We start from the raw sequence: 25515 nt of genomic DNA on the forward strand, positions 1-25515 counted from the left end.
AGGTGCTTGAGGAGACTGTTATCAAGTTTGTGAAGAAAGAGCTGAAGAGGATGAAGAGGATTCTGAGTTCAGATTTCCCAGAACGCTTAGAGAGTCAGAGGGAGGACCAGGAAGTGGTGGACCCTGAATATCAGAAGCAGGAGAGCAGTGCCAGAAAGGGAGCTCTGAAGATCACACTGCACATCCTGAGGAACATGAACCAGAAGGAGCTGGCTGACACGCTGGAGAAAAGTAAGAGACTCCATATTTAGTCTGAGTTGACCGATTAATGGTACATGATGAAGGTTAGACAAAGAAAGTTATGAGACTCAGAGTAGCCCAATGATGTGTAGATCTTCCTATGACTTTGTACTATGTGTGAGTGTACTAAGCTGTTTCATTATTGTGTCACTGATAAATGATCATATATTTGAAATATGTTTTGAATTGAATGTAGAGGACACTTTGTCAGTTCATAATCTGTGAATAATCAAAACTACATTTAACAAAAACACACTTAACGTGTTGTTTTTTGTTTAGATGAGCGTGCTGAGATTTGTCGACAGAAACTCAAATCTGAACTAAAGAAGAAGTTTGAAACTGTGTTCGAGGGCATAGCTAAACAAGGAAACCCAACTCTTCTCAATAAGATCTACACAGATCTCTACATCACAGAGGGTGAGAGTGGAGAGGTCAATAAAGAACATGAGGTGAGACAGATTGAGACAGCATCCAGGAAATCAGCAAGAACACAAACAGCCATCACATGCAACAACATCTTTAAACCCTCAGCTGGACGAGACACACCTATCAGAATTGTTCTGACCAAAGGAGTTGCTGGCATCGGAAAAACTGTCTCTGTGCACAAGTTCATCACAGACTGGGCTGAAGGACTAGCCAATCAGGAAATCCAGTTCATCTTTCCTCTGCCGTTTCGAGAGCTGAATTTGTTGGCTGGAGAGGAGTTCAGTCTGATGGAACTTGTCCATCACTTCTTCTCAGAAACCAGACAATCAGGAATCTCCAACTACGACAAGTACAACGTTCTGTTTGTCTTTGACGGTCTGGATGAGTGTCGACTGCCCTTAGCCTTCAAAAAGAACAAGAGCTGGTGTGATGTCAGAGAGTCCACCTCAGTGGATGTGCTGCTGACCAACCTGATCAGAGGAAAGCTGCTTCCCTCTGCTCTCATCTGGATCACCACTCGACCTGCAGCAGCCAATCAGATCCCTTCTGACTGTGTTGACCTGGTGACAGAGGTACGAGGGTTCGATGACCCACAGAAGGATGAGTACATCATGAAGAAATGCAGTGATGAGATCCTGGCCGGGAGAATCATCTCACACATCAAGACATCAAGGATCCTCTACATCATGTGCCACATTCCAGTCTTCTCTTGGATTACTGTTACAGTCCTTGAACACATGCTGAGAACAGAGAAGAAAGAGAAGATGCCCAAGACCCTGACTGAGATGTACACAACCTTTCTGGTGTTACAGACCAAACAGAAGAAGGTGAAGTATGCTGGGAAAACAGAGACCGATCCACACTGGGATGAAGAGAGCATTCAGAGTATTCAGTCACTGGGAAAACTGGCCTTCCACCAGCTGGAGAAAGGCAATCTGATTTTCTATGAGAAAGACCTGACAGAGTGTGGCATTGATGTCCATGATGCCTCAGTGCACTCAGGAGTGTTCACACAGATCTTCAGACAGGATGGTAAAGTCTTCCAGGAGAAGGTGTTCTGCTTTGTCCATCTGAGCTTTCAGGAGTTTCTGGCTGCTGTGTTTGTGTTTCTCTCATTCATCAACAACAATGAGAATCTGATGTCTGAGACTCCATCAACTTCCAGCTCCAACAAACTGTTGGCTCTTTTCAAAGAGAAACCAGAAGTCAGATTCTACAAGAGTGCTGTGGACAAGGCCTTGCAGAATAAGAATGGACAACTGGACCTTTTTCTCCGCTTCCTCCTGGGCCTCTCAATGGAGTCCAACCAGACTGACTTACGAGGCCTACTGACTCAGACAAGAAGCAACACAGAGAGCCATGAGAAAACAGTCAAGTACATCAAGAAGAAGATCAGAGAAGATCCCTCTGCAGAGAGATGCATGAATCTGTTCCACTGTCTGAATGAACTGAATGACCATTCTCTGGTGGAGGAGATCCAACACTACCTGAGCTCAGGAAGTCTCTCCAGTGAGAAGAAGCTCTCATCTACACAGTGGTCAGCTCTGGTCTTTGTGTTGCTGACTTCAGAAGAGAAGATGGGCGTGTTTGACCTGAAGAAATACTCCAGATCAGAGGAAGGTCTTCTGAGGCTGCTGCCAGTGGTTAAAGACTCCAAAACTGCTCTGTATGTATAAGGCATTTGAAGAATTTAAATAACAATACGACTTAGTACATACTGTGATGTAAATTTGATTGTTGTATGATTCTATCGCACAAACTATAACTCAGCTGATGTCTCATGTTCTCCTTATGTCATGTAGGCTGAATGACTGTAACCTCACAGAACGGTGCTGTGAAGCGCTGGCCTCAGCTCTCCCCTCCTCAGATCTGACAGAGCTGGACTTGAGTATCAACAACCTGGGGGATTCAGGCATGAAGCTGCTCTCTGCTGGACTGGGGAATCCACTCTGCAAGCTGGAGACACTGAGGTCTGTATTCATGTTCAACATGACACAACTATAGTTATAATCTCACACCTCGCACTGAATCACACACTGGTCGTATGTTTGTGGTCTATTGAAGGTACAAGGGGTCCGGCCAATGAATAGTCAAGGCAGTCAAGGGTCATAATCCACGAGGCAGAGTTATTCAGGTACAGGGCAGCAAGCAGGTTCAGAGTCAGGCCAGGCAGGAGGTCAGGACCAGGGGACAGTGTTGTAGTCAAGACCACTTAAACCGAGACCAAGGTGTATCGAGACCGAGACAAGACCAATACTTTGAGGGGTCAGGACCGGATCAAGACCAGGACTGGGCGATACCTAGTCAAGTCCAAGACCAAGGCAGGGTGATACCGGGTCAAGACCAGACCACTTGAAACACACAAGCAGTAGGGTTTGACTAGGTACAAAGTTAGATTTGATCTGTAACTATAATTAGCACTCTTAAAGTAGTGCAGTGTGCTTGGCCAGGCAATGCAGCTTTTTAAATATTATTGTAATATTTGTTCTTTTCTTAGAGGCACATTAGTACTCGGTCTCTGCTTTCGCATCTCTCTCTGAAGGAAGGAGCGCGGTACCACAGCGTTTAACTTACGTAACATTAAGTTGGGAGACAGCTGAGTTTACATGAGTTAACATTGATGTAACATAACTTTATATTCATCATTAGCTACATAGCTTTATGTTGCCTGGCTCGTAATCACAAACAAAATCTGGCGAGCAACTGAAACTAACGCCCTGAAACATACAGCATGTTACATAGCTAATATTTCCTAAATCTCTATGTGTAATGGGGGAAGAGATTTCTGAAGAGTTATGGTACAGAGGCAGATTGCAAACGTTTTTTGATGTTTTCTTTCTAAATGCTGATAAAGGTTTCATGTAGGCCTAGTCCCAGCCTCATCAATGAGCGTCTCATAATTACACATGGTGTGTTTTCTTTTGGATGTTATTGTAAACTCTTTGTGGTTCAGGTAACCAAATGTAATTATAGCTGATTTGGTCAACATCTTCAGACAGCCACTAATTGGCCTATCTTCCTCATTCCCTTTTGGGGTGCAAGGAGGGATGATGAGTAATGTCAAATTAGAAAGGAGTTAAATTATTGGATGCATTTGAAGCGTGATGTTTTACATCCAATAACAGTCAACAGATTTTAACAAATAAATTAAACAATGCACAGGAAATTTAGTGATATTCCCCCAGCTGTGACCCCGGTCTCAAGTACTACAACACTGCCAGGGGAACTCAAAGAGTTTGAAAAGACTAAAGGAGGTAGAGAAAAACATGCTGGTACTGTAGGCTTGACAAACAAGAAGAACTGACCCCAAACAGAAAACACAGGATAAATTAGGGTAGGAAGAGAGATGGGAGACACCTGGAGGGGGTGGAGACAAACATGAGATGGGTGAAACAGATCAGGGTGAGACAAAAATATAATTAAGACAGTACTTCATCTCATCCTGGAAAGAATTACGAGACCACTGCACCTTTTTCTTTCCTTTTTAAAAAGTGGAGAAGGACCATTTTGAGGGAGGAACAGAAGGGTAAAATGTGCCTCTTAAATTGAACCCTTCTGTTCCTCACTCCAAATGGTCCTTCTCCACTTTTTTAAAAGGGAAAGAAAAAGGTGCACTGCACATTCTGACACTATAGTTTGGTACGATTCTATTTGAGATAAAAGGAAAGTCGGCAAACCTGGACAGACAGTCCTCTGACTGATCAAAACTTCTTGGTGTTTGAGAGGAAAATTCATATTATTCATTTCTTGATCCAGAGGGTATTAGTGTTTGTAATCCTTCTTATAATCATAATACATCATAGAGATACCTCAGGATGACCACATGGTGTCTCAGTATACGATAGACAGGATCGTTTTCTGGAATATTCCAAAGGTTCAATCCAGCTCAGTGAAATCAGCTTTTCAGGCAGGTTAATGTTTCACATTGGTTACTGACTACCGTGTCATTGTGTTCACATCAAATGTTATTTGTATAGCCCTTTCTACAAGCAATGTTGCAGAGGGCTTCACACACACCCATAGAACTAAACCTAAACCAACCTAATCTCTCAAGGAAGTGTCGAGGAAGTTTTGAAGACACTGTGTGCGTGAATAGTCAAGATGCCGGATTAATACACATTCTTTATTCTGTACAATACATTACCAAACAGAGCGCTCTGTGACCAGTCATACCGGACATAGAAGTCGTTCGGCAGAGTGATGACGAACACAAAACACATGAAGTCAAGTTTAAGTCTTTTATTGTCAGGTACACAGAACAACACTCTGCAACATTGCGTGGACATTGGGGACAGTGCCTCTGGACTGGCAGACCGGGGTGGTGGTTCTCCTCTTTAAAAAGGGGAGGGTGTGCTCCAACTTTAGGGGGATCACACTCCTTAGCCTCCCTGGGAAAGTCTATTCAGGAGTCCTGGAGAGGAGGGTCAGTCGGATTGTCGAACCTTGGATTCAGGAGGAGCAATGTGGTTTTTGTCCTGGCCGTGGAACAGTGGACCAGCTCTATACCCTCCGCAGAGTCCTGGAGGGTACATGGGAGTTTCGCCCAACCACTCTACACATGTTTTGTGGATTTGGAAAAGACGTTCGACCGTGTCCCTCGGGGGCTCATGTGGGGGTTGCTCTGAGAGTATGGGGTACCGGATTCCCTGATCTGGGCTGTCCGGTCCCTGTACGACTTGCCGGTAGTAAGTCGAACTTGTTTCCGGTGAGGGTTGGACTCCGCCAGGGCTGCCTTTTGTCACCGATTCTGTTCATTACTTATATGGACAGAATTTCTAGGCGCAGCCAGGGCATTGAGGGGGTCTGGTTTGGTGACCTCAGGATCGGGTCGCTGCTTTTTGCAGATGATGTGGTCCTGTTGGCTTCATCGGGCCGCGACCTTCAAGTCTCACTGGAGCGGTTCGCAACCGAATGTGAAGCGGCTGGGATGCGAATCAGCACCTCCAAATCTGAGGCCATGGTAATCGACCGGAAAAGAGTGGAGTGCCATCTCCGGGTCGGGGAGGAGATCCTGAACCAAGCGGAGGAGTTCAAGTATCTCGGGGTCTTGTTCACAAGTGAGGGAAGAATGAAGTGCGAGATCGACAGGCGGATCTGTGCGGCGTCCGCAGTGATGCGGGTTCTGCATCGGTCCGTCGTGGTGAAGAAGGAGATGAGCCGAAAGGCGAGGCTCTCTGTTTACCAGTCGTTTTCCTACCCTCACCTATGGTCACGAACTATGGGTAGTGACCGAAAGAACGAGATCACGAATACAAAACGAGCTTTCTCCTTAGGGTGTCCGGGCTCTCCCTTAGAGATAGGGTGAGAAGCTCGGTCATCTGGGAGGGGCTCAGAGTAGAACCGCTGCTCCTCCGTGTCGAGAGGAGCCAGCTGAGGTGGCTCGGGCATCTGGCCAGGATGCCTCCTGGACGCCTCCCTGGTGAGGTGTTCTGGGCACGTCCCACTGGGAAGAGGCCCTGGGGAAGACCCAGGACACGCTGGAGGGACTATGTCTCTCGGCTGGCCTGGGAACGCCTCGGGTCCCCCAGGAAGAGCTGGTGGAAGTGGCCGGGGAGATGGAAGTCTGGGTCTCCCTGCTTAGGTCGCTGCCCGCCCGACCCGACCCCCGGACAAGCGGTAGATGATGACATGACACAGAACAACACAAGGTCAGACTGGGCACTGAAATGTTTGGGACAAGACAACACAAATCTGACATAACAAACATAGGACTTAGAACATAAGTACTTGGAACATAGATTACATCTATGATAAGCTAAAAAAAACTAAATGGACAAAATAGTGTTGAACGATGCGCTGGGCTCACAGCGAGTATGTGTGTGTGCGGCGATGATCGGCTTTTGGACCAACCCTCAACTATACTGTCTGGCCTGTGTGATCCAGTCACGCTCGGGGTCTCACGGTTCTTTAGGTTCGTGTGCGGAGATCACACGTTTAGTTTTGGGTTTGCTAGCAGCTCCCTTTGAGGGAATCGACACCAAACCAAACCACAATGTCGTAACGTCACTGGGCTATATAACATCAAGGTTTTTTTTAAATAGCAGCATTAATGTTTTGGTCTTTTATGACAACATTACAATGTATTTATCCCTTATTCCTTTGTTCTCACTTGGACGAATATTAGTATTTTCCTTATAACAACGATCAAGAGCTTTGCTCGCCCTTATTCCCCCCGTTATTTAGGACACGACACCGCACCTATGAGAGAGAGTGAGCCTGAACATGTGAATCTTCAAAATCCTGTTTGGCGTAAACACCAGTTAGACAGACAGCCCTGTCAGAGCAGCTGGTCGCTGTGTGTCTCTCAAGATTTGGAGATCCAGTTCTCTATGCAAGCAGTTTTTACCACATCCTATGTAAAATAGTTCCAAACTGTCACACTGAAAGCATTCTAACTCAAACTTTTTACCAGCACGCAGTCATAACTAATTTTATCTAAAATACACATCTGCAAACAATTTTTAACGAAAAGGCAAAAAAGCTCTAAAACCATTTTGCTCTTTCTAACACATCTTAAAACATATGCAAGCCATTCTCTAATAACACATTTAATGGCACATATTATAATTCTGTATATGTATGCAAAACATTTCTAAAACCACCTAATGCAAATGCACATATGACCCAGTAACTCAATATACGTACGGAAGAAATTCTAAACACATCTTAATGCAAAACTTGATATACGTGTATAAGCAAATTCTAAAAACATTTTAATGCAAAACTTGATATACGTATGCAAGAAAGTCACAAACACATCTTAATGCAAATGCACATTATCTCTAATAAGCATCACTCTTTTTTTGTTTATTCATCATTTCTCCAAAGTACATTCAAACAAAGGTTCAGTGAGGATCCTTTGACAATAGTATACAATACAATATACTAGACCTCTAATACACATAATGACCTATACTGACCTTATAGAGCTATACTAACCTAAGACAAGTGGGGTACAGCAACTATCAGCAATAATGCAATATTGTATAGTAGTATATCTATAGTAGTGAGAAATGTATCAATGTACATTTCGCTCAATGTACATACCAGTATGCAAACTGCACAGGGTCCAGGGTGGGGGGCAGCGAGGAGCAGATGAATGATTTGACTAGCCGCTCGAAGCACTTCATGATGACAAAGGTCAGTGCTATTGGACGATAGTCGTTCATGCAGGTGACCTTGGTGTTCTTGGGCACAGGGATAATGGTGGTCCTCTTGAAGCAGGTGGGGAGTACAGACAGGCTGAGGGAGAGGTTGAAGATGTCACTGAAGACCCCTGCCAGCTGGTCCGCGCAGCACCTGATATGCCGTCTGGGCCAGGTGCATTGCAAGGGTTGAGCTTTCTGGAGCAATGCCTCAGCTACAGTTATTGTAGGCACACCACTGGCTAGGCCCTCAGGTAACTCCACTGCAGGGAGGTCACTGTCCCTCTCAAAGCGAGCGTAGAAGATACTCAGCTCGTCTGGCAGTAGGACAGAGTACTGGATCTCACTGTAGCCTCTCCCTTTGTAGTCTGTAGTGGCTTTAGGTCCACTCCACATGCACCTGGGGTCAGAGCCATGGTAGCTAGACTCCACCTTGGTCCTGTAAGCCCTTTTCGCTGCTTTGATGGCCTTCAGAAGGTCGTTTATAGCCTTCCTGTACTCATCAGGGTCTCGAGAGTTAAAGGCGACAGGCTGGGCTCTCAGGTTGGCCCGGACCCCAGCATCAACCCAGGGCTTCTGATTTGTATTTTATTTATTTGTTTATTTGTCAGGGACAATGCACCGCACATTATTACATACATCAATAACAATATGTTGTAGATGTACTGCTTAAAAGGTTTTTAGCCAATAGGCTAATTTGCAACCCCAGTCCCTGATCAGGCCTTTCTAAAAAGTTGACCTGTTTTCCGTGCGGGCCCGCCCGCGGGCCCGAAACACTGCCCCCTCCTCCCCCAGTTGTTACGCATTAAAAATCATAAATAATTTTTTTCGACTAGTACACATGTTATACATCGTTGGAAAGCTACGATTCTTGTGCTTCCATTGAAATAAACCAATTCAAGCTCAACTTGCAACAGAAAGTACCGTCAACGTCTTTGTCCGATGACCGTTCATTCAACAATGCCAGAGAAAAAAGTTGTACTTACCTTCGATTACTTAGGAACGTCCAGGTATGCACACAACTCATCAAAACCTCATCTGCTTACATTCCCAAGGGTCCAAAGTATCAAACCATGTCGAGTAGTTGTCCAAACAAAGAATTATATCCACACATAGCCATGATCTTGTTGCTTCATTGTTACTTCGTAAAAAAAAAGAATTCTGTCTCTCAACGCACTTTAGCTCATAGCATGAGATCTGGGTCAAGTAGAAACACGGGGATAGTCTTCAAAGCTACACTCTGACCTGTTGATAGACACCTTGGTTTAGCCAATAGGAGCTTCCATGCCCCGGTGACAGTCCTCTAAAGCCAACTAGGTCTGTGCGTCCAGCCCGCCCCCCGCCCCCCGCCCCCCCCCCCCCCCCCCCCCCCCCCCCCCCCCCACCCACCCCACCCCCCGCCGCCCCCTCTACACAATTTTTTCTAACTGGCTTCGACTGGCTATGAAAAGAGCTAGTTATCCTTGTAGCTTAGCGCTAGCTGTAAATGGCGATACCCCATATGCTAGGTTTTGTGGAGCCTTCAAAATAAAAGTCGATTGCGCAATATGTCAGTGTTCTTTGTGTGCCAATCCTGGGAATCAGATAAATCACTCCAATGTGTTCATGCTTCAGTTTTTGTGTTTCAGTAATACTAATGAGGGATTTAGCTGTTATATATGATAGTTCTAAGTACCACCTTTCATTAGAGATAACAATTATACCTTTTTATCCTAAAAATTTGACCTTGGTTAGAAGGGTCATTCTGGAGTCTCCAAAAGGCCCTTTTAGAAAACGCCTGGATGTACTCTTATAAAAACATGTGTCAAATATGAATATATTGTGGTATTATGTTTGACTTTTGATCTGAATTGGGTAAGGCTTCAACCTGTGGTCCAATTCTGTCTTCCAGCTAATACCTACCACCTCTAGGCCTCTTCAGGCCTCTGTTTTCAAAACAAAATCTAGGCGGAAATAGAAACTTTCACTTTCCTTGTGTTCAAGCTTCTATTACTCAACACCAGTAGGACTGACAGGGGTCCTGACAACAAGGAACATAACTTCAGAGTGTCAGCTTTCAAAATAATCCATTTACATGCATGTACTCCAAAGGGTTCAAGAACAGCAGTCAATTTACTTTGGGTATGCTGTTTAGGCGTTTTTAGGCACATTAACAGTCTCCCAGAAAAGGTTAATGGAAATATAATTTACTACATAGTGTGAGTTACACAATCATGCAGCAGATGCAATATATTGCTATATAATGTATCAACATTTCACAGATTCATGACCACATTACACACAACAGCACATCACGTAACAACACAATACATTACAACAGGGTCGTAACAACACAATATATTACAACAGGGACGTAATAACACAATACATTACAACAGGAGCGTAACAACACAATACATTACAACAGGGAGGTAACAACACAATACATTACAACAGGGACGTAACAACACAATACATTACAACATGGACGTAACAACACAAGACATTACAACAGGGACGTAACAACACAATACATTACAACAGGGACGTAACAACACAATACATTATAACAGGGACGTAACAACACAATACATTACAACAGGGACGTAACAACACAATACATTACAACATGGACAACAGAGTGTTTGCTCCTGTATTTATGGATCTGACTCAGTAGCTACATGTTTGTTTTTCTTTCAAGTGTTTCACCTTTCTATTAAATGTTTTCAGTTTGGTTTGTTTTTTTTATTTCAGTTGGTAAATTATTCAAAAAACATGACTGTCTGAAAGTGGTTTTGCGCTCCTCTGCTCTGCAGATTCCCAATGCTCCCCTACTGGCCACTCTCCTTGTATTGGTTTTTGTCACAAAAGGACAGAGTACGACTGGAGCTAGATTATTTGCGCATTTAAAGTTAGTTTAAGAAAAGAGAACCTCATAAAGCTATCAAAATTAAAAAGCTTGTATTTCTGTACAATCAAACAGTACCACATTGTTGGTTTTTGATCCATTATTTCAGTGCCTGTCTGTGTAATGATGTGATGGTTTGACTGTTGTCTGGGAGGCTTGGCCACATACAGTAACACAGTAGGATAAATGAGAGAGTATCATGGCATGAAGAATCTGTAAAGCTGCCTTGACAGGTATGTGATGTCTTATCATTCTGAAACAGTTCAGGTTTGTCTGGACAGACTTACAGTTTGTTAATGTGTTTATTGAATTTGAGGTGGGAATCCAAAATAATACCTATAAATTTCCCAACTTCCTCTATTGCCCCTTGGTCTATTTTTCCCGTCTTATAGAGAAGCACATAGATAGTCTTTTTGACGTTGAGTGTCAGATGGTTATCTTTGAGCCACTGGGATATAACCTCCTTTTCCTTGGTCAGGGTCTCTGCTGCTGCACTTGGTGCCCTGGCTGATGCATAAATTACTGTGTCGTCAGCGTATATCTGACAATTGGCTGACTGACAGCATGTTGGTAAATCATTTATAAATAAACTAAAGAGCAGAGGCCCCAAGATGGAGCCCTGTGGGATACCCATTGTTGATTGTAGTGGCGTTGAATGTTTATTTTAATACGTTGCTCTCTATGCTCCAGATATGATGCAAACCAGCCGATATCATGTTCAGAGAAGTTGAAGGTGGAGAATTTATTTCAAGAGTATATTGTGGTTCACGGTGTCAAAGGCCTTTTTTAGGTCTATAAACACAGCTCCGACAACATTACCCTTGTCCTACTTACTCTTGATGTTCACGGTAAAGTAGGTTAGAGTACCCTGGTCTAGATCCAAACTCTTTTAGAGTTGATAAGTTTGTTGCTTTCGAGATGTTCTACCACTAATTTGCCAACTCTGATGGAAAGGTTTACCAGGTGGGTTACAGGTTTAACCAGTGAAGAACAGGGAGTTCTGATAAAGGCACTGTCCAAATCCAAACACATCCTTTGCCTTAGACTTATTTAGTTTATTAATGATGTTATGTACTTTTCCCTGACTGACCTCCTTAATTTGGAAAAGCTTTGATGGCTCTGACTTTGTGGTCTGTGATAGGGTTGCTGGTTCAAAATTATCTGCAAGCTCCTCCACTGACTGAATAAAGAAGTTATTGAATTATTTTGTAATAGCTGAATGGTTAGTGCTGATAACACCTGTAGCGGGGTCTCGTCGTGTTAAAATAGAAATACCAATAATAGAAATACTTAATTTATCATAAAGTTCGGGGCACCACCCTAATATTGGTTTAGGACATTAGGGAATCCTATATTTAACATGTAATAATCAGTCTCATCTTTAGGAATGAATTCGTTCTAAGTGTAGAGCCAATCGTAGCATCAGTGAACACGCACGTCAAAATATCTTTACAATGAATTTATTCAAGTAAGGTAAACAGATCTTATGAACAAGTTAGATTATGGGTTTGATATGAGTTATTGGTTTCAATGAACAGAATGAAATGGACTAACTTAAAGAAAGACAGAAATGGTAAGTCAGTGATTACATCCTTACAAATCATAAACAGAGCTCACGCCAATGCCATGTCTGGGAGGAAAGAGCGTTAGCCATAGTTACGTTTGATCAGGGGTCGATCAATGAGGTTGAGGGCGGTTTGCCAAAGGTCCATTTGAAGAATCGGAAGTGAAAGCACGGCTGCGCTGCAAGGTCGTGTGGCTGAATCTGCGGGATCTCAGTCAAGTCGCAATGATAATTGCGTTTTGGGTTCTTCTGTTGAAACGTCCAGATAGTGTCGCGATCACTATAAAGTTGAATCTCAGGAGAAGCTTGGGGACGTCCTTTGGAACGCCAATCCCGATGGCGTTCATGCCATTGTTGGTTTCGCTGGAGTCCGAGATTAATGGTCATCTCAGATATTTATACAGTTCAGAGTTCGAGGGAGGACCTGTCTGGGTCAGACGTTGATTGGGGGAAGCTGGGTTGTCAACTCTCCCCTCCTTCCTTCACACCTACCAAAGGTGTGATCTGGTCTCTGGCTGGTTCAAAAGATCATTCAAATATTGTTCTGGACATCTTGGTACAGTTACAAAATATAGTTGAATGGTTGTTTTATTATGAGAGCTTTGTGTAGATACCAAGAATGACATGGTTATCTTTCAGGAAGAAGGATTAGTTACTAGAATCAAGATTTCAGTGAACACAACATTAAAACAAAGTAACAAATATGACACAAATATCCCTCTCATAATTCTCCACCTTGTACTCTCGTGGTAAAGGTGAAGTCTGAAGAACTTTCCTCAAAAGTTCTGATTAAGGTATGTTCTTTGTTCAACCGCCACCAAAACGGATGCAAATGGTTTCTGGAGACGTGTTGTCTCAAGCAGGCCCTTTGAAGCTTGCAAGCTAGCAGGAGGGCTGAGATTGGGGAGGTCCCCCCCCCATTTCTATGGTTCCTTTACATCGGCATTTGGTGGGTAATCAGCATACTGAGGGTGTCACAAAGGCTGATTAGGTTTGTCTGATGTGATTGAATCACTCTTCAGGTGTGGCAAGATGTTGGCTCCGTGTGGTCTTGCTGACCTCACTACACACCATTCACTTCCAAATCTGTTCTTGTTTTTTGTTGACAAGGCTTGAGTTTAGTAAGACTGTTGAGGTGCTTCCATAGGGATGTGCTGTATCCTTCAAATTCCTCAGTTGCACAAAATAGGTCTTTGCTTTACGCAGTTCTCTGACTACTGCATTTCTCAATCCTATAAAGATGAGGAGATCGATCTGAGATTGGGGAAAGACCGGATATCCTTCTTGGGGACAACGTCATCAATGCAGTGTTGAACGTAGCTGGAAACAGTGTTCGTTTATTCGTTTAATGTCTCCATCTGCTGCCTCCCTAAATATCAGCCAGTCAGTGGTGTCAAAGCAGTCGCCACACTCTTGTCACTCCATAGGTGAACTGACCTCGCAACCGGTCTGACCTGTTTAAGCTTCTGTTTATATGCGGGGAGGAGAAGAATAGAGGTGTGATCAGCCTTCCCAAAAGCAGGACGGGAGAGGGGTTTGTAGCTGGCCTTGAATGCTGTATAACAATAGTCGAGGGTCTGGTCTCCATGTGTGAAGAAGTCAATGTGCTGATAGTATTTGGGCAGGACCTTCTTCAAGTTGGCTCTGTTGAAATCACCAACAACAATGAAGGCTGCCTCATGGTGCACATTCTCCAGACCACTGATAATCCCATACAGTTCATCCAAAGCAGCGGCCTTATCTGCCTGCGGGGGGGGGGGTATATAGACTGCACTCTGAGTAAATCCCGAGGTAGATAGAAGGGTCTGATTTTAGAGTTAATAGCTCAAGGACAGGAGAGCAGTGAGATGCTAGTACCGCTACATCCATGGCCCAAAGAAATTAAACCTGAACGTTAGCGAGTGGGATGGTTGGAAAAGCAGATTAGAAGCTCCATTTCCGAGTTCGGACGAGGACTCCAGCACGTTGGCCTTGTTTCTTCTTCCTCCGTCTCACAGGTAAACGGAACAACAAAGAGCCCGCTGCATTCCAAGCTCGAACACGAACGGAAAGTGGAATTCAAGTTTGTAAAATAATCCTTAAGCTAAGTGACAGCTTAACATCCAGAAGTGTTTGCTGGTCGTACTGAATGCAAAATACAAAATCGACAAAACAACTTACAAACACTAACGAGACAAACAAAATGCTAGGTAATAATAGCGTAGCTCTCCTCTCGTCAGTGCGGCCATACTGCAGGTGCACCGGAACACGTTCCTATATAGTATATATACAGTTTTATATAGTACCTAACATCTGGTCATTTCTATACAACAATCAGGACACGTCTGTCAAATGTTTCTAACCCAATTCAGTGACAGCTGAAACAACAGCCTCAGAACCTGATGTCCCAGAGCTCCCTCCCCCAGGTGATGAGGATTCTCCTGCAACAAGTCAGGGTGTCATAAAACATAAAAATGACCCAAAAATCACCCAGACTTCATGTCTCCAGATGGACCCCCTGGTCAAACTAATCTCCATTGTATCAACAATCTTAGATAGCAGGCCATATAACATGCTACACACATCCTCCAGGGTCTTTGGTCAAACAGACATACCTGTAAATCCTTCATCCCCTCTCTTGACCTAACTAGTCTCAGAACATTCCAACAATAAACAAAGGAGCTTACAGTTTAACCACTATGAAAACACATTCATTTGACATACATATGGATCATAAGCAAAACATATTACCAGAGTGCATTAAGAAGAGATGGAAATAAAATGTGCAAATGGATGTTGAACACAGATAATCAGTTCCAACTCAGTGCTCTTGATGTAACCCTAAACACCTAGACAGTGCCAGCCTCCCTGATTGCAGTGGCGGAACCAGACTTTATATATATAAATCTTTATTTCAGAAGCCAAGTTCCATATAAAATAACAGACATAGAGCTATAAAAAAGAGATAAAAACAAAAAGATAAAACATAGATAATACAGTGCATTAAAAAGTATGAAGACTTTTGTGCCAATGTTGTCTTAAGTTCGAAGTAAATCGATAGCAGCTCTTTAGAGGGTTGACCAGAGCCTCTACTATACAGTTCTCAGACTTGTCCAGTCAACACATGAAACCATACATCAGTTGTCTCAGGAGTGCCTCTCAGGTTGGTGCGTGCTTAGACACAAACAACTGACTAGCACTATGCCACCTAGGCACATTAAGTAGCAATCTAAAAGCATCATTGTAAGCTACTTTCAGTCTCTGTATACTCCTTTTCCTGTACATAGACCACAAATGAGCAGTGTACAATGGTGTTATGTAGGTTCTAAACAGGGAACATTTAACTGAATCTGAGCACATAGAAAACTTCCTTAATAACATATTGGCCTGATAATTTTTTTAGATAATTTTTATTATAATAATAAAAAATTTAGATAATTTTACAGCACTGTCGATATATATCGTTGTCATCTGTCCAATCATCAGAAATGACATGGCCCAGATATTTTATTTCCTCACAAACACCAAGGGGACTGCCAGATAAATAAAATGTAGGGAAGGTTAATTTCCTGTTCTGATTACTTCTGACTATCAATATGGGGCTTTTCTTAGCATTATATTTTATATCATGATCTATGCCATACTGAGAGCACACCCTCAGCGTCTCTTGCAACCCAGCACTTATGGGCTGAGTAGGACCAGATCATCTGCGCACATCAGATGATTGAATGATTGAAAAAGGGAGATAAAATTCCTCCTTGTCGAACTCCGTTACCAATATGGAAAGGAGCTGATACAACATTGTCCCATTTAACATGAAACGTTTGATTGGCATACCAGAACACCAAAATCCTCACTAGAGGTTTAGGGACACCTCTCGCTAGCAGCTTCATAAACAGTTTTTCATAACAAATTCAATCGAAAGCTTTGGAAGCATCAATAAAGCATAAAAATACATATGAATTAAGACTTGTGTACCTAGAGACAATCTCCTTCAGAGCATAGATACAGACATCAGTACCATGTTTTCTTTTAAAACCAAACTGATCTGTCTGCAGTCAGAATGTACATTTGCAATTTCATTAAAATAATTCTCTCAAACACTTTCGACAAGATACTGGCCAATGCAATGGGTCGATAGTTGTCTATGCTGTTCAGTTTACCAGCCTCATATTTAAGAACAGGCACTAACAGCACTGACATAATAGAGTTCAGTAGAACACCATGAACCATAATTCCAGTGAGACACATGGCTAGTAATGGACTGAGTCTATAACTGGCATTTTTTAGATGCTCTGCAGAAATGTAATCCATACCACAACCTTTGTTGTGTACTATTTATTGTTATCTGTAATTTAGGAAGTATTAGGGTTAGTATAGTCGATTATTTATTGCTATCTGTATATTTAGGAAGTTTCACTTATTTAAGCTCAGCATAGATTTAAATAATGTTCCCTCTACTTACATGTTATGTTATGCCAGGTGCTTGCGTTGTCTTTACTTAAGAATTTTAGTGCCCAGTCTAACCTTGTGTTGTTCTGTGTACCTGACAAATAAAATACTTGAGACTTGAACATGTTGCTCAGACACAAACTCATCCCAGCCAGTCCGTGTGTTAGGGACCATACTCTTGTGATTAATAAAAGGTTCACTGGAAGCATAAAGACATTTGACAATATCATCATACATGGCACAGAGCTTTTCAGCATGATGTTTATCCTTGCAGTTCATATCTGTGCACATTAGGGCATCCCTAGGCAATTCAACATCACTGAGTAAGCTGTCAGTTAATAGAGAATATCTGTGCATAACCTCTTTGGTCAATTTTGACCAGTCCAGTTCTTGAGGGAGCAGCATTACCCTTGTTGGCCAACAAGGGTACACTCTCAACATTTAGCAGCATAGCAACTGTTATGTGATCAGTGGTGACCAGCCCATAACATATCTCTATACTTTCCAGTGAGTCATGAACATTAGCTGTGGTCACAATATGGTCTAGCCAGGAAGTTGTGTGCCAAGCTTCACTTACATAGGTACAACTTGTATCAGGCAATAACGCTTTACTTGATATAATTAATTTAGTTTCATTACAGAACTGCTGCAGATGTTGTGCAAATGAAGACTTATCTGACATGTCAGCATTAAAATCACCCATGACATAGACACAAGATGAACTATTGTCCTCTATGAAGGACTGAATAAAAGCTAACCTGTTCAGGAATTCATCCTCATGGTCATAGGATTCATATGGTGTGTACACATTTAAAATAGTAAAAAAAATAATAATTATGATTAAACTCCAACCCAATAGCCCAGTCAACGTTAAGCCGCACCACCTTTACCATTGGGTCATATTTTATGTTCCACAGTATAGCTACACCACCAGCTATCCTCCCACGAACCATTCTCATGCTGAGATTGGTAGTGGACTCTCCAGCACCATGAAAGTTCTTGTGTAGGGTGTTCAATTTGTCCAGATCTTGCTTGGCCATCCAGGTTTCTTGAAGGCAGACAATGTCACTCTCGTCCAGCAATGTGTCCACCACCAAACTTCTTGATCTATCAGCAGCAGTATGTCCTACTCGGAGGCCACGAGCGTTGTAGGATACGACCCACATTAATGATCTACCACAGACCCATCAGGGCAGCTGGCCGGTGTGTCTGTCTCCCTGGTCTCTACAGATAGGCCTACATTCACCCCAGCATCATGACTGAACTGAAGCTCAGTACCCTGAGAGCGGGGGGTTTGCTCTGGTCTAGACGGGCCTCCGACTGCTCCTTTAACGCGACGAGGCTCATAGTAACGTCGGACAAAGGCCCCTGAGGGCCAGAGCAGTGGGTCATACATCTCTGCAACATCATTGCATTCGGCGGTGACACAAAAGGAGCTAAATATGCTCTGTGTCGTCTCAATTTTTCGACACTTTACCTCCCGTTTCAGTTTCTCTTTTAAATAGTCACAGAGAGTGCTGGCAGCCAAATTGAGAGCAAACTTGGTTGCGAATACACTCACCATCTTTGTTTTGACAGCCACTATGTTGCTGACCACACCAGGCCCGATTATGCCGGTCTTCTTTCTCACATGCCTCGCTGGAGTCATCACTTTGCTAGATGTAGGGCGGAGGGCAGAGATCTCAGGTAGCTGCTTCAATCAACGTCCATCCCTCACCACCTTGCTCCATGCAGGGGACTGTGCTTGTTTCTTATATCCACGGTTTGGGCTGGTTGACTGCTGTCGGTCTCACTGGTTGTCGGTAATGGTCTGCCATTAGCCATGGAGGAGGTTGGTTCAGGGCCTAGGGGCTTCCCCGCCACAGTCGAAGGGCCTACCAAGGGATCCAGTGAGTTTGCCGCAGCATAGAGGAAGGTTGTTGAGGCCAAAGCGCCCAGGACTGGTGGCTTTTCCACGGCAGTCAGACGTTCGTCAAGGGTTGCAGAAACCACCCGCAATGTTTCACTGGCTGCTACCTGAGAGTTAACTGTTCTTTTAAGGTAGTCAATATCGGCGTTTATTTGCAGCATTTTGCAGAGAAGCGCTGACACGTCCATGTTGTTATATAAAACAGCAGGTAGTTCATCCAGGAAATGTGACACAAATCTTGGTATATCTTGACCACATTCATTGACCACTTGGAGGCACATTTTGACATTGTTAATGTCCTTCTTTTGTCCTCTATGCACTACCCAGCGTATGCTGTTTGGGAAGAGTTCTGACAACACAGTCTTAGAAGCCTCAATCTTTTCAGAACTGAAGCTGCTTGTAGCAAGCGAAACAACGTCATCGTGGCTCAAAGTTCGCAGTTTAACCACAATAAAATTCAAAAGTTCATCCTCAACTATGACTTTACCGTCTTTGGTTTGGTAGATCTCCGGTTTAATCCAAGAAAACTTTTGACAAGACTCCTGCACCATGCCGTGTTACTCCGGCGGCCATTTTGTCCTATGCATGTATATATGGGGTGGCCAAGGGGTGGCCAGGGCTACTTCAGGGGGTCCACAGACCAAGACTGAAAATGTGTGTGTAACCTTAGCCTGGCATCTAAGCAGTATACATTATTCATATGATTTCTGATGAGAAATTATTTGGTTTTATCTAAAGCAATTCATTTCTTTCTTACACACACTGTACTGTACTCACAAACTGGGGGGACTGTGGTCACTCTGTTTTCATGTATATATAATCTGGGTCTAACCAGGTTAGAGGTTAGACCCTTTTATGAATCTTTTACATTAAAACATAACTATTAGTGTATACTCACACAAAAAATGCCACAGCCATCAAAACAAGAACCAACATTTTAAAGTGAGGTTTAATCGGAAAAAAACCTTTGTGTAGGCTTACATGTGTGGCCTACAAGCACAAGCTAAACTTGGTGACTGACTGCCTAGTATGCTCTGACCTGGTAGCCTGACGTTGTCATACTCATAATTCTGGTCAGAATATGAGTCTGAGAACTCTCCGTTGGGCTTTGACTACACGGCGTGTTTCAAACGAGCCTGGCACTTCGCTCAATTGGATAGATCTACAACCAATCAGAGCAACAGAGTATGTGACATATGTTAAGCACCGCATAGTTGTTGTCAACAGAACCAAACTACAAGCAGACTTGAAGTATGCTTGAAGAATGAATACAAACAATTTTTGTGTTGTAAAATTAATTTAAGGGTAGGGAGAGTACTTGTTCACACGGTCAACCTTTTTGAGCGAAACAATAAAGGGCAATGCATATACGAAGTTCTCCGTTTAGGATTACAACTCCATCGGGGCCAGCTGATAAATTAAACTTTTACCGAATCCCGTAGGAAGGACGGCAAAAACATATTTTCCATCGACAAATGCCTTGATTGCGTCTCTCTGTTCCTCTTTCAAAAATAATGCGCTGTCGATGTCTTCTAAAACAGACTCGATGGCAGAATCACAACATCCCAGATCTCCAGCAGTAGCCATGTTTGTTCAAAACGAATTCAACTTAAGCGCTCTTTTGTGACGTGGGTGATTACGTTACTGTTGATCATCTGTCCATCATCGTATAAAGCCCGCCCTGGCAATTTCATTGGTTCGCCCAGATTCTGGTTTTCTGTAGTTGGTCCCCAATACGAGACCCTCCAGACCCAATTTCCCGAACAAATTTCTTTTGGGCGGGGAGAAGTTGGGCTGGCAGCCAGGCTACTGACCTGGTGCCTGTAGACTCGGGGAGGGAGCTGCTCTGAGGTCTTGGGGTGGTGCAAGGACTGGGGTCTATTTCCACCTGATCCTGTTTGCTCAGCTTTTTAAAGAAGTCTGCTATCTCATACCTTCTTTTAATGTTTGAAGTGAACCCTAAGCAAAAATAACATGTAGGCCTACACATCCAATTATCCACATTTGAGTCCAATCTCAATCTTAAACATATCCCCATTATTATCTTCAATCAACTACCAGCCTTCAAGTTACTAGATCATGGCCTACTCTGAAATACACTACAAACAGGCATTATACAATAGCAAACAGGGTAGCTATCTGACTGCAGTGTTCATCTTTTATAACGTTAATAGATTGATAAGGCATCTCATCAAGGAATCTTAGCTGTTTAAGTCCCAACATAGTGTAGCGACCCTTACAGAAAGACGTGTGTGTTTAATGTTAGGCTGTTAGTTGGTTGTTTACCAGCAGTGTTCGCGGGGTCCGACATGCCAATCAACCTGCTGTCTGCCATCAACAGGAATGCCCGGAATGTTCGGATGCCGGGAATTCTGGTGGTTGGCGAAGGTTAGGTTAGATTGTAAATTATGGCTACTTATATTTTATTTTAAATCCCCTTAGTATTAGCTCGACTTTGCTCCTTTTGTATAGTTAGTCCACATATTTAAGTTTCAAGATTCCTATATGTTTAATGTATGCACCTTCCTACCAAAGTAAATTCCTTGTCTGTGCAAACATTCATGGCGAATAAAATCCCTTCTGATTCTGAGGGGGTTGGGGATAGAGCAATCGAAGTTAAGACCAGGTTAACGCCTGTTCTTTCTGTTACGTCTGGGTTTCAAAAGAGACAGTCACTATTGTTTTGTGGCCTGCCTTTCTTTTATTTAGCGTGGGCTAGGGCCAAACAGCTGTTCGGTTTACTAGTAGCTGTACCTGTCGTTTCCCCCGACCGATCCGGGGATCTCAGCTAGGATTGAGGCCTGCCTCGCAGACATCTCCGCCTGGATGACCGAGCACCACCTCCAGCTGAACCTCGCCAAAACAGAACTTCTCATCATCCCGGCCAAACCCTCCATCTCCCACGACCTCTCAATCACCCTGGGATCTGCGACGGTGACCCCCTCATCCTCTGCCAGGAACCTTGGGGTTATCATGGATGATGAGCTCTCCCTCACGGCCCACATTGCTGCGGTCTCCCGGTCGTGTAGATTCACCCTCTACAACATCCGGAAGATCAGGAGATACCTGTCTGAGCACTCCACCCAGCTGCTTGTCCAAGCACTTGTCCTCTCCAAGTTGGACTACTGCAACTCGCTGCTCGCCGGTCTCCCAGCATACGCAACCCACCCTCTTCAGAGGATTCAGAACGCAGCGGTCTGCCTGGTCTACAACCTACCCAGACGCTCCCACGTTACCCCGCTCCTCATCTCTCTCCACTGGCTACCCATCACGGCCTGCATCAGATTCAAGACCCTGGTACTGACCTTCCGAGCAGTGAACGGGACTGCACCCAACTACGTCAAGTCTCTCCTGCAGCCTTACACCCCCACCCGCCACCTACGGTATTCTTCAGACAACCGCCTGGTGGTCCCACCTCTCAAGACTGCCCGCTCCCAACACAAGCTCTTCTCCTGCCTGGCCCCCCAGTGGTGGAATCAACTCCCCACCTCCATCAGAGACACAGACTGTCTCTCCACCTTCAAGAGAAGGCTCAAGACGCACTTGTTCCGGGAGTACAACCGTACTTAGGAATGGTTTGCTGAACCCAATGCTAGTTTCCTCAAGGATCACTATGACTCTTGCTTAAAGACTGTTGCTCTTGTTGGTTAGTGGTAGCTGATTTAAATTGTTGTATTCTATTTTAGTTAATCTTATTTTAATTTTTTACTGTTGCTTGCTTTTCTACAGGTACACTTGCACTTAGAGATTCATGTTGTTTAATTGTAACTTGCTTAACTACATGCTCTTATGGTTTCTTCCCTTTGGCACTTACTTTTTGTTTGTTCACAATGTGTGCTTCTTGTTTTGGCTACCCGCAATGCTTTGGGGCTATCTTATTGTTATTATCAGTGACCTATGCACATTGTAAAGCTTTCTCTTGGAATTCGCTTTGGATCAAAGCGTCTGCTAAATGAATAAATGTAAAATGTAAATTTAAATCTTCCATGAACATCATAAACATGATAACAGCAGTGGACCAGAAGTAGTAGTGTGCAGTATTGGAGCATGTCAAGCCAATGTAGCGGGGTTTGCACGTTTACGATTAGCAATACTTAATTTATGATAAAGTATCTAGTTCTTGGGGGCACCACCTCTGATTCGTGAAAGGGACAGAGGAAACCTTGTTTAATAATATTGAATAATAATAGCACTCGTAATAATCAGTCTAATCTTAAGTAGTGAATTCTATGAAAGTAGAGCAGATCAGATAACATGAGGGATACACGGATATTACACACAATGATTTATTTTAGCAAATGTAATTGGGATGAACAAATGATGGGTTAGTTTGGCTAAAACATTACAGAAGGTCCTATATCGTTATGGAAGTGGGATACACAAATGAGAGAGCACGTGAAGGGGAGAGGAGAGAGAGAGATAGGCCTCAAAACAACTGGACAGTTTATGCAATGGTAGGGTAATCCTAACGTGAGTCAGGTTAAAATCATTCGCAAACTACAATCAACCGTAACAAATTCAACCACATAATGCCAATGTTCACAAGTAAGAAATATAGCAAATCGCAGTTACTTTGGTCGGCTTGAAGAAGGGTAGAGTCGGTTTCGTTATCGTCCAACGAAAATAGAACAGTGGAATCTTTTGTCAAAGCTCCGGGCGCTCAGTGAAGTTGCAGGTTAAGAGGAATAGGTTAGAGAGTGAGGCGTTCACCTCAGGTTAATTCCTACGAACAAGCGGGGACTGATTGTTCATCTTGGGTTTTTATAATCCAAGAAATACGGGGTATCCCTTTTTGAGGGTGAACTTTTCATTGTTCAGTTTACCTGACTGGGCGTTGTCCTGAGATAAGATAGGTGTGAAGTGGTCGGTAGATTGAAGTCAATATTTCAATGTCCATGGAATGAATGCTTAAACTTCAAAATATAACAATACAACGTTCAGAAATAGTTTTGTTAGTATGGTACAATCATTTTGATATCAATATTGACTGACTTATCATAACCGGAAAGGAAGTTTCATTAAAACATCAAATTACATCAACACAGCATTTAAAGGTAAAGCATTGATTGTCACACAAATTCCAATAGTTCTTCTAGTGTCCATATGCAGTATTGCTTTGAGAGATGTTTGTAAATCCAAATGTATGTTTTGGGATAAATCCTTTATAATTCAGAGTTTCTGGAGTAGGGAGGTTGAGAAAGGTGGGCCGTTGTCTGGCTCTTCCCCCACTTGGGGAGGGGAACACCAGGTATGGCATCAGCCCCTTTGAGGCTTATCCAGAAGATAGTGGCATTGTATGAGACATCATATAATGCAATCAGTCGTCCTGGTGATCAGTACTGTGTCTTACTGAGTGGGTCGGAAATGGTTGTGTTGGCGGTTTGACTCTCTGCTACGCCAACTTCCTTTTATAAGTGTACTTCTTATTACGTGGGGGGGTATCTGGAGCTGCCTCTGCCATTCTTTCAAATCGACTCTCCGCCAAGAGACCCGCCCTCCTCTGACTCTGATTGGCCGTGATCCTGAAACAAACCGATCAAACCAACGATGGCAGCGAGTATTACCCAATCAGCAATTTGTATTGATTCAAAACGGGACGCGCTATTTAATTTTCAAATACCGGACGATTCCGTATTTTAAGGGACGGGAGGCAACCCTAGGATGGCACATTCACACGTGCCGTTGCAAGGAGATTTGATGTGTCTCCCAGCACAATATCCAGAACATGGAGGAGATTCCAGGAGACAGGCAGTTACTCTAGGAGAGCTGGACAGGGCCGTAGAAGGTCCTCAACCAATCAGCAGGATCGATAACTGCTGCTTTGTGCAAGGAGGAACAGGTTGAGCCAGAGCCGGCCCATGGCATAAGCAAACTAAGCGGCTGCTTAGGGCCCCCATGGCCAGCAGAGGGCCCCCAAGAGCACATGAAACTACAGCTTAATTAAAAAATGATATTTATTATGTTAATAGTAATTATACAAATTCGGAGGGGCCCCCAAATCAATTCTGCTTATGGCCCAATAAAAGCGTGGGCCGGCCCTGGGTTGAGCACTGCCCGAGCCCTACAGAATGACCTCCAGCAAGCCACTGGTGTGAATGTCTCTGCCCAAACCATCAGAAACAGACTTCATGAGGGTGGCCTCAGGGCACAACGTCCTGTACTTTGTAAAGCTCTCTCTTGGAAGTCGCTTTGGATAAAAGGGTCTGCTAAATGAATAAATGTAAATGTAGTGTGCCCTGTGCTCACTGCCCAGCACCGTGGAGCTCCATTGGCTTTTGCTATAGAACACCAGAACTGGCATGTCCCCCACTGGCGCCCTGTGTGCTTTTCACAGATGAGAGCAGGTTTACCCTGAGCACCTGTGATAGACGTGAAATGGTCTGGAGAAGCCAAGGAGAACACTTTACTGCCTGCAACTTCATTCAGCATGACCGGTTTGGTGGTGGGTCAGTGATGGTCTGGGGAGGCATATCCATGGAGGGAGGAGGGAAGTTCAGTAAAGAAACAGCTCTGGGGAAAACCTGTTCTTTAGTCTGCTGGTCCTGGTCCGGAGGCTCCTGAAACGCCTGCCGGAGGGCAGTGGAGAAAACAGTGTGTAGGCTAGGTGAGAGGAGTCCTTGAGGATGCTGCGAGCTCCATGCAGACAGCGTTTCCTCTGGATGTGCTCGATGGCAGGTAGTGGAGTCCCTATAATGCGCCGGGCAGTTTTCACCACCTGCTGCAGTGCCTTGCGCTCCGCAACAGAGAAGCTCCCATACCACACTGCGACACAGTTGGTCAGGATGCTTTCTACTGCGCAGCGATAGCAGTTTTCCATGATCGCCGAGGAGAGCTGATTCTTCCTCAGTGTCCTCAGGAAGAAGAGGCGCTGGTGAGCCTTCCTGACCAGGCTGGAGGTGTTGGTCGTCCACGA

At 43.8% G+C, this 25515-nt stretch overlaps 1 protein-coding gene across 4 annotated transcripts in view; it reads left to right on the forward strand.

The window, feature by feature from the left end:
- LOC124471294 (NACHT, LRR and PYD domains-containing protein 12-like) overlaps nt 1–25515 on the forward strand; it is a 99706-nt gene that overhangs the window by 20204 nt on the left and 53987 nt on the right. For all 4 annotated transcript variants that reach the window (XM_047025739.1, XM_047025738.1, XM_047025741.1 and 1 more), the window contains 3 exons: nt 3–231; nt 520–2332; nt 2469–2636. In XM_047025739.1, coding sequence (XP_046881695.1) covers nt 3–231; nt 520–2332; nt 2469–2636 — 2210 coding nt within the window. The remainder of the gene's footprint in view (nt 1–2; nt 232–519; nt 2333–2468; nt 2637–25515) is intronic.

The sequence above is a fragment of the Hypomesus transpacificus genome, chromosome 9 (assembly GCF_021917145.1).
Source record: "Hypomesus transpacificus isolate Combined female chromosome 9, fHypTra1, whole genome shotgun sequence".
NCBI lineage: Eukaryota > Metazoa > Chordata > Actinopteri > Osmeriformes > Osmeridae > Hypomesus > Hypomesus transpacificus.